The 10,289-nt window shown below is 39.0% G+C and overlaps 1 pseudogene and 2 gene segments (V, D, J or C); 2 read left to right on the top strand and 1 right to left on the bottom strand.

Annotated features, from left to right (window-relative positions):
- Positions 1-1,910: 1,910 nt before the first annotated feature.
- On the bottom strand, positions 1,911-4,337 carry LOC114568746 (Ig kappa-b4 chain C region-like). The segment is given in 2 exon segments: positions 1,911-2,411; positions 4,286-4,337. A coding segment is annotated over 1 exon segment (258 nt).
- Positions 4,338-4,874: 537 nt separating this feature from the next.
- On the top strand, positions 4,875-5,386 carry LOC114568455 (Ig kappa chain V-III region PC 4050-like). The segment is given in 2 exon segments: positions 4,875-4,926; positions 5,034-5,386. Coding segments are annotated over 2 exon segments (405 nt in total).
- Positions 5,387-9,584: 4,198 nt separating this feature from the next.
- LOC114568454 (immunoglobulin kappa variable 3-20-like) lies at positions 9,585-10,246 on the top strand (annotated as a pseudogene).
- Positions 10,247-10,289: the final 43 nt, after the last annotated feature.

The raw sequence follows: 10,289 nt of genomic DNA, 5'->3' as shown, positions 1-10,289 counted from the left end.
CTTTATTATTTAAAACATCAGAATTTCTTTTTTGGTAGTATAATAATAATAAAATCAATGGCTTATTCAGTCCACCAGATGGCGCTGTTTGTTTTCTGGTGAGGTCAGCGGGTGACTGTCAGCGTGCAGGAGGATGTAGATAAAATAAACATGGCAGCGTCAGAGAAAGAAATCAGAAATGCACCATCTGCGTTTAAATCAAGTGTTTGGACTTTTTTGATTTTTTAACAAGGAGGGACAACTGAGATGGACATGAGACATGGGATTTGCAAAGACAAATAAAATACTCAGGGAATACCACAAACATGAGGGCTCATCTCACACGCCACCATCCAGAGAGACTGAGAAAGCTAATGCTTTGAAAAACCAACCAACACTGGACACACTTAGCTTGACAAAGCTACCTCCCAATTCAGAGCGAGCTAAGAAAATAACTCAAGCCATCGCCTACTTCATGTGCAAAGAGGTCCATACAACGTTGTGGAAAATGAAGGATTTTGTCATACCGGAACCAAGGTACGTGACTCGTCGCTACTGCGTTTTTGTACTCATTTTAATTGTAAAAATACCTGTAGTAGCACAGCAGTGCATACCTGTTGGTATTACAGTCTAGTCCACCTTAATTAAAAATGCAAACAGGTCAGTTTGCCAGACTGTATACAACATTTATAACATATTCATTAAAGTGCTGGTTAGTTAGTTAACTTGACAGTCACATTTTACAGCAATAAAATTCATGTGAGATGAACAAACAGATGTTGACAAAGTTTTCCTTTGGGGACATAATAATGAAGTTGGGAAAAAGGTAATAAATTGCAATATATTGCAGGTCGCAATATGTTTAAAATCGCAATAATATCGAACGTGAATGATAATATGTAACCTCTGGTGATTCCCACCCCTAATATTAACCTATATGCACATCCCCTTCCTCCATCCCTCAGCCTGGACTGAGGTCTGAATTAATACTTGAACAATGGCTGTAACCCTATTACTTCAAACCTCTAATATTGTCTGTTGATTTGTGTCTATCCTACTGTCTACTTTATTCCAATATAATGCCATATTTAATGATGTCCCTTTTTTTAAACTTTATCCTTGCACTGCTATAGTTTTTATATTACTATGTCTACATTATTCTCTTATATTGTCCATATTTAATGGTGGTCTCTAGACATTATCCTTTCACTATTGGACTTATTTGCACTACCACCATGATACACACTCTCGTAGAGCACATTACCTTACCATGCATACTGAATCACAGGGTCAAAAAAATGTACTATTTTAAACCAGAATGAGTTATAAAAATGTACCAACTATCAAAATTAAGATTTTAAAGGTAATGACTTCTTCAGGGTTTGCACACAGTTTCTCCTTTAGTAGACACCAGAGAATTACAGACACAGCTGAGTCAGCTCCACTGATTCACCGTACACATATAACATCAACTTCCACACATCACATTGATACACTACCGGTCAAAAGTTTTAGAACACCCCAATTATGTTTTTTATTGAAATTTTAGCAGTTCAAGTCCCATGAATAGCTTGAAATGGTACAAAGGTAAGTGGTGAACTGCCTGAGGTTAAAAAAAAAAAAAAAAAAAGTAAGGTTACCCAAAACTGAAAAATAATGTATTTCTTTTCACAGAGTATGAGAACACATGAACACTAAAGCTGTAAATATTATTTATTTATTTTATATCTTACCACTTTTCATAGAAACTCAAACATACTCACTGTTGAAATAAATTACAAAATGTAATTCCATTCATGTTGTAAAATTAGTTATCATGCCTATAGCATACTTCAGTCATTTTGTGTGTTTTGTATTCGGCGAAGAAATGAATTTTATGATTGATGTGATAAGACACTTTGATAATAAAAAACATGGAAACAACTGATTTTATGAATACGTCTTTATTATCTGGAAACACTGAAATAATATAGAAACATTGCAACAAGCTGGTAAATGTGTCTACTGAACCAGGTGAAATAAAAGCCAGAGCTAGTAGCAGAGAGCAGAGTGAGAGCAGTGTCAGAGTAAAACCAGTAGCAGAGTCCCTGCCAGTGAGTCAGCTCAGGACTGGGAACACTGGTCTCTCCTCAGTGTCTCTGAGAGCGGAGTCTGGGAGCCCTGGGTGGCCTCACAGGTCACAGAGCCCACCTTCCTCCACTGGTCTGCAGGGAGCCTCAGGGTGCTGCTCCAGCTGTAGTGGCCGTCCTTCCCCAGCACCCCGGGGCTCCTGCTCTCCTCCCAGCTGCTGCTGCTGCTGCTGCCGTCCACCTTCCAGGCCAGACTCCAGTCTGAGGGGAAGCCCTTGTTGGCCAGGCACATGAGGGTGGCCTTCCCCTGCTCCAGCTCTTCTCTGGAGGGGGGCAGCACCGTCAGGGTGGGGCGCAAATCACCTATAGGAGCAGAGGTGGAAAGAGTTAAAAAATGTTCTACATCAGACCAAACGCCCCAAACGTCTAAATAAGCGACAAAAATTTGGAAAGAATGCCATAAAAGCAACATAAACATGGAAATAGCATAAAAGAAAACATTGAAAGAAGCCAATATGTCTAAAAAAGTGTCAAAAGTGTTGACAACGGCAACGAAAATGTACCAAAGAACAAAGAAAAGGTGGAATAAAATCACAGAAAAAACTGCCAAACCCCCCCCACAAAAAATGAGGGATGCACATCACCTAGGAGACACCAATCAGCTCAGAACAGTATTTCCCAAACTGGGTTAGGGCTACTAGGGTTACTACAGGGTGGATGAGACATTTAAAAAAATTAAAAAGTTAAATAAAAAATTACCAGACATGCATAATCCTTAAAACTATTATACTATGAATGATGAATGAAATTAGTGGATTCTGAACATTAAAAAAATAGCATTTAAGTGTTTTTCATTTACAAGGTTATTGTTTAGTAAATCCAACACTGATGGTGCAGCATTGTACTACCTCTTCATATAGCTGTTTTTCTACCAAAAAGGTTTTTTGCTGGTCAGTGGGTACTTGGCTGAAAAGATTTTTCAAAGAGGGTTCATTACTGAAAACAGTTAGAGAACCACTGGCTTAGAGGACAGGGAGCACACAGCTGTCAATCAAACACCAGCAACTCCGCCCCCTTTACTGTGTGAGAGTGGGTTATCTTTCCTTTAAGGAGTTTCTGTCAGATGGTTTTTCTGCTCCACCAGTCACTCACTCACACATTGTTTCACTTCCCTTTAAGAAACCTCTCATGCAAATCAGCACAGAAAGAGTCCTCATATAACCCAAAATACATCAAACTGCACTGGACATGAAATAGATAGATTTACAATATCAAAATACCAGAGAAAATCTTTTCTTTTATAAGTTTTGAAGAAAACAATACAATACAGTTTCAATACATATTCTGTTATCTATGATTTTGTTCAAAGTCCAGGTACATTTATAGAAAAATGTTTACTCTCTGAACTCTCAGAAAGGCAAAAGTTAATCAGATACAGGACATTAAAGGATATTATCAGCTATATAAAACAACTGACAACCATATTTAAAATGTTCATACAACAGATTTAAAAGCCTCAGAAAACTGTCAAAGTTATTTCAAACTGAGGTAAGAAGATAATCAGAGAAATTATGAGATCAGAGATTTCAGCTTCATTCTCACTGTTTTACACAATTTAGTTTTAAACAGTTTAAAATAAAGAAATAAAGGCTACATTTAAAACATACGTAAGAGAAGTTCAGTAAAGCTTTTTTGAGTTCAATTTCAAGATTAAAGAGGAGAATTTAGGATTCAAACTGAGTCTATAAAGTGATTTATATGACTCCAATGGGAGTTTAAATTTACCGCAAATGTTCAAACACTGAAATCCAACCTTTAGCTGATGATATGATATTTAATATTTGAGCAGAAACTTACTTCCAACATACAGTCTGGTTCCTCCACCAAAAGTCCACCACAGTGATCCAAACTGACTGAGTGGTCGTACAAAAACCTCTCACTGTAGAGAGACACGGCTCTCTGACTTTGTCTGACTAAACCTAAACTACAAGTCCTCAAGTTTCTGTCCTCTAAAATCTGATTACAAGATTTCTCCTGCCAATCAGACACTTACAATATTTGTATTCTTCATTTAAATTTCAAAAGAAAAACTGTATTTTCAATGTTGGTAGAACAATGTTGAAAACCCATTAATAAATTATGTAAAATCAAATATTTCAGCTTTTAGAGAGTTAGATGTCTGCAAAGACAAAATAATTGCTCATGAATTAACAAAATAAATAAAAAATTGAACTTACATCCAACATCCAGTCTGGTTCCTCCACCGAACGTGTACCACAGTGATACAAACTGCTTGAGCCGTCGTACAAAAACCTCTCACTGTAGAGAGACACGGCTCTCTGACTCTGAACACAACACACTCAACAAACACACTTCCTGTTTTTTTAAAGAATTTACTATTTCACTGTATATGTATTAAGCAATGCCACAATTATTAATATGAAGAATTATTCACATATTTACAGATTTATTGTTAAATTTGTCTGAAAGTAAAATTGATCCCTCCAACAATAAATGAAACCAGAAAGAAAAAGTTTTAAAAGTAATATATCCACAATTAGTGTTAAATCCACATTATAATGCTTCCTGCCACATTATGAATCAATCCTGTGATAAAGTGATTGATCCGTAGAGAAACAGCATCCTCAGAGTAATCCAAGTCCCTGTTGGAGTCAGTCGGAGCATTTCCATAGAGAGCCACTTTGCATCAGCAGCACCATGCTCCAGTGCTCTGGGAGAGTTTATAGTCCTGAGAGTTGAACACTGGATGACTGACAGCTGTCCTTCATGACAACAGAAGCCCCAGAAATCCTCCTCATCAAAAACATGACTCTGATCTCCGTCCTCATCTGGACTCTCCTCTGCTGCTGCTTCACAGGTAAAGTCCAGAGAATCAAACTCCTCTCCTCTATCAACATCCGTCCCTCTGAAATGAAGCCGACTAAACCGTGATGCTGCTTTATGTTTTTGTCTCTGTATCCTCAGAGTCCAGAGGTCAGGTCACAGTGACTCAGCCTGGAGCAGTGAGCTCTGCTCGGGGAGCCTCCGTCTCCATCAGCTGTAGAACCAGTCAAGATGTTCATGTACCGGGTTCAAGTTGGGGTTCGAACAGTGGAAAACACGTTTTGCACTGGTACCAACAGAGAGATGGAGAAGCTCCTAAACCACTCATTTACTTTGTTAATGAGCGAGCATCAGGGATTCCAGGTCGTTTTTCAGGCAGTGGATCAAACTCTGACTTCACTCTGACCATCAGTGGAGTTGAGGCTGAAGATGCAGCAGTTTATTACTGTCAGAGTTTACATTGGATCAACAATGAGGATGTGATCACACAGTGAAAAAGCGTCGTACAAAAACCTCCCTCAGTCAGACTGAACAGAAACTGAACTGACTGCTGCAGCTGGATGCTACTGCAGAGACTGATACACACTGAACACACACACACACACACACACACACACACTTTATAGTGTTCATTGATTATCTACCAGATTTTAGATTTCCAGATTTTTAGATTTAGATTTAGATTTCAAACAGTCCAAAACCTGAAAGTTTCCTCAAATGAACAGTTCCAGTGAAGAAGAACAATCAGAACATTCAAATCACAACAACAGCAGAGTCAGCTCCACTGATGTACACACACTAACCAAATTCACCGTATATATAACATCATCATTTTTTGTAAAATGTAAGTATTTTGATTTAAACAACTAACAAGTTTGAGGCCTTTATTCATTGGTTCACTTTTTACAAGACCCTTCTGGTCCGATCACCACCTTACTTATGTCACCTGCTGCAGCCAAAGTCTGTCACATCCAATACCAGGTCCTCACTTCATATTCAATGAAGCATTCACTAATCTAACTCTGCCTCTGGTCTCACATCTTTTTAATCTGCTGCCGCTCACCACTGGATAGCTGCAATAGATTCTTAAACTGGACAAACTCATTTCCATTTCATCTTTTAAAACCACCATCTCATCCTTGTTCACCGACATATGCAGTCAGATCATAATTTCCCAGCTACACATTTGTATGGTTTCTCCCTTTCTAATATTCCAAATTACACAAGGTCCCCTCTCTGTCTGGTTGTAATTCCCTCTAAATCAGAACAACTGCTTGAAAAGTTGTTCCTGCATTTATCTTGTATTAGATCTCAAATGAAGGCTCAGAGGAGGGACAGTGGTCTAGTTAAATGCATAACTTGTATTTAATAACTTCAAACATCCAGAATCCAAAGTCTGAAGTATTAAAAGGTAAAGGAAAGGCATGTAAGTAAATTGATTAAAATAAAGGGATAGTTATTTATTGATTAAAGTGCTGTGTAACAACTTGTTACACTTGTTACTGTGAATACTGTATTTTTCATATTATATAACCCTTATATGCTGTTCGATATTTGAGGAATCTAAAATATAAGACATGTTTTCAGTTATTTCACACTTTTTTGTTAAGTACATAATTCCATATGTGTTCATTCATAGTTTTGATGCCTTCAGTGAGAATCTACAATGTAAATAGTCATGAAAATAAAGAAAACACATTGAATGAGAAGGTGTGTCCAAACTTTTGGCCTGTACTTTATATATTTCTTCAATTAAAATGAAATGTAAAGTCCTACATTTTCATCTTAAAATATATAATTTGTTTGATGGGCCACAAAATAATGTATACTGTAGACCCCACTATTTTATCTTGAGCATTGGCATCAAGAAAAATGCTGCTGCTCACTGATTTAAAGCTCTTAAACACTGATACATTCCAGGCAGAGTAGAAAACTGTCTGTCGTCATGTGTTTTCCCTTTGTTTTTTTTTCTCTCTCTTCCCCACTCTGTTTTCTCTCCAGGTGAGAACGCTGATTGGTTTCCACCTGTGCAGCTCATAAGGCAGGATTGGTCCCTTCAGGCTCGGCCAATCAGCATTTGAGGCAGTCAGTAAAAGGAGCACACCTGAGAAGACTTAAGCCTGAAATAGTGTTGGTAATGTAAGGAGAGGAGAAGGAAATAGGAAATAGGAAATAGGAAATAGGAAATAGGAAATAGGAAAGAGGAAAGAGGAAACAGTAGACAGTCATCATCAGACTGAGAATTGGGCATACTTATTTAAATAGTATGTGTTTCATCATGGGGAAACAGCCAACAAGGTTGTGTAATAGATGTCAAAAACAAGAAACTGTGCAACATGTTTTAACTGAATGTTGGAAATATATGTTAGAGAGAAGGATCATGATGGAGGGAGTGAGAAGAGCAGGATTGAAAGGAACTGGATTGGGAAACATACTGTGTGGAGGGGGGTGAACAAGGCAGGAGGTATCTGATTAGTTTGTTAACGGTAGCTGAGTTGTTGGACAGAATCTGAGTAACTACCTGGCAACTGTAGGTGAAATGTGACACCAGTAGTTGGCGGCAGTGCAATGCAATGGATGCAAACCGCCGTGAAAATACACAGAAGAAGAGTTAAAGGGATACTTCACCGATTTAGCATTAAGCTTTGTATCAGTAGAAACCCGGTAGTATTTTTGAATGACCGTGCTTCCCTCCCTCATGTCGCCCTGAGAGGGGAGATCTCTGTATTGAGGGTCTGGAAAAAAGCCTCAGATGACGCAAAAATCGTCATTTTGCGTCATCTGAGGCTTTTTTGCCCAGAGGCAATGGACTACAGCCAGTAGTAGGACCAAATTCCGCATGTTGTCAACCCGCCAATAGGGGGTTGGACGGCCGACATTCTCCGAAATTTCACGAAACAAAACGAGTGTCAGCCATCTTAAATCCTCGCGTAGAGTGGCTTCTCAGCATCAAAACTATAGATAGATAGATAGATTTATTCATCCCGAAGGAAATTTTAGAACAACAATTATGTGCATTCAAACTACCGGGATACATTGGTACAGGTCGGAGAATATACAGGACACTATATTAAAGACGGAATACTCGACACAGCTTCGCCCGCCGGCTATGGAGACCAGCGGTGTTGCTCGAAGCCTCTGGCCGGTAAAGGGACATCATCAGCGGGGGACGTTGAACAAGTTTGCGGGTGGCAAAATCGTGTTTGTTGTCCGCTCATTAGACAACAAACTGGACTACATCCAACCAACAAAACTCACACTTACAAACTTACAGCCTACCAAGTGGCATGACGAAATTCAAACTGTAAATATACAAAGTTATGCCAAAGAAAGCCAACTAGCTGCTAACTGTACACATAGGATTGGAGGGACAGTCGCAGCTAACGAAACCCCTAATGTTCACAAAAATTCATTAAATTGAAATCGTACACCATGGTTAACTTTATGAGACATTGGGGTAGATGTTATGTAAGTGGCGTGACCAAATTCAAACTGTAAATATAACTACGAAAGTTATGCCGAAAGTGTAGCAACGATCTTTTCCCATAGGATTAAATGGGACACATAGCCTAGCTTGCAGCTCCGGAGCTCCGCGGAGCCCCGAGCCCTGGTAGTCCATTAGCCGAGAAACGGTGACTTTCACTAGGTATGCAGGTCAGTGACTGTGGACTGTGTGGAGCTCATAAAGTCCAACACGTCTTACCAAATTTGCATTTAGCCATCAATTGTCGTAAAACGGCCCATATTTGAGCTTTATGTAGTTGATTTCTCGCTTAAAAAAGTATCAGAAGTGAATTTAATAACGAAATAGCCCGACAAACAATGTATATCTTTGCAGTGTCTGAAATATGAGACCTGCTGTCAAGTCTCCAGTGTGTTTTACAGCCTACCAAGCGCTAATGCTAGTATGTGTTATCTGAATGTGTTATCTGAACTTTACTTTATATTTGAATTCTGTTTGATGTTGAGTTTATGTATATGTGTTTTGTTAAAAACAGTTGAAAAAACTTTAAATTTCTATGTAGTTGGAGGTTGAGGACTTTAGTTATTCTGGGATTTGGTGTCTTTCATCCCATGAGTACATTTTAAACACAGGCACCAATTTAAATTTTTTATAGGTTTAGTGGCCATAAGTGACCCAATTTAAAAATAAACACTTTGAAATGTCCCCTTTAGTTTCTTTTATCTCTCACTCTGTTTTGTTGAGCTATGGCTGTGTTTTGTTCAAACTTTAAAACTTTAAATTTCTATGTAGTTGGAGGTTGAGGACAAACATGTTTGAGTACATTTTAAGCTATGATGTATAGGTTTTGGACATTATGTAAAAATAAACACTTTAATGTCCTGATATAAACACCTCCTGATTTCAAAACGGTTCTGTCAGTCCCAAGACAAGGGCTCAAACATGTTTCAATTACATCATGATGTTGACATCAAATTATAGTCCTGATATAAACAACTGATAGAAATCGGGTGGGAGCTGAGATATCAGCTTCATGTCAACTACTGAGGATGCAATCCAATAGGTCAACAGGGAGAACCAACATAACTTGAAAACAGCTGGTAGAGTTAATTTATTTCTTGATGCAAGTAGACTCTTTGTAAGTGATGAGTGTCAGCAGTGAGGAGGAAACAGCGTGACATGTTGAGGACAGCTACAGTTCACTGACTCTGTGTGTTTGCATATGTGTCCTGCCTCTCTGCTCCCAGCCGTTAAGAGGCCAGTGTTGATCAGTGGCTGTCCAGGCCTTTCAGAGACACTGGTACACCGGCAGCACAATGATGATGTCACTGACTCTACTGCTGGCCACCCTGGGGCTCCTTGTTCAGGGTGAGACTCTCTTCTGAAAACTTTGCTTCAGGATGCAACCAGGTTCACCACAATGATGTTCTGCTATGATGGAGAAACACTGGAACAAGCAGCATTTACCTTCTTCCATCTGTTCTCCATGTTAAAGAAATGACTCTCTTCTGTTTGGATGTTGATCATCTTTCTCTAAGCTGGATTTGTCTCAATAACCCTTCTGCATCTTTTTCATGTTTTCAGGTTCATCAGGACAAATCATCCTGACTCAGTCTCCTGGATCTCAGTCTGTTGTTCCAGGACAGACTGTCTCCATCAAATGTAAAACCAGTTCATATGTTGATAGTAGCTATCTCAGCTGGTACCTTCAGAAATCTGGAGAAGCTCCTAAACTCCTGATTTATGCAGCTACAACACGTCAGTCTGGAGTTCAGATCGTTTTCCTGGAAGTGGTTCTGGGACTGACTTCACTCTGACCATCAGAGGAGTCGAGGATAAAGATTCAGGAGTTTACTACTGTCAGCAGGGTTACAGCAGGTTAACACAGTGATATAACGTCGTACAAAAACCTCCCTCAGCTGGAGAGGAACTGA

The sequence above is a fragment of the Perca flavescens genome, chromosome 14 (assembly GCF_004354835.1).
Source record: "Perca flavescens isolate YP-PL-M2 chromosome 14, PFLA_1.0, whole genome shotgun sequence".
In the NCBI taxonomy this organism is placed as follows: domain Eukaryota; kingdom Metazoa; phylum Chordata; class Actinopteri; order Perciformes; family Percidae; genus Perca; species Perca flavescens.
The sequence above is the reverse complement of the archived record's forward strand: the minus strand, read 5'-3'. Positions and strand labels throughout refer to the sequence as shown.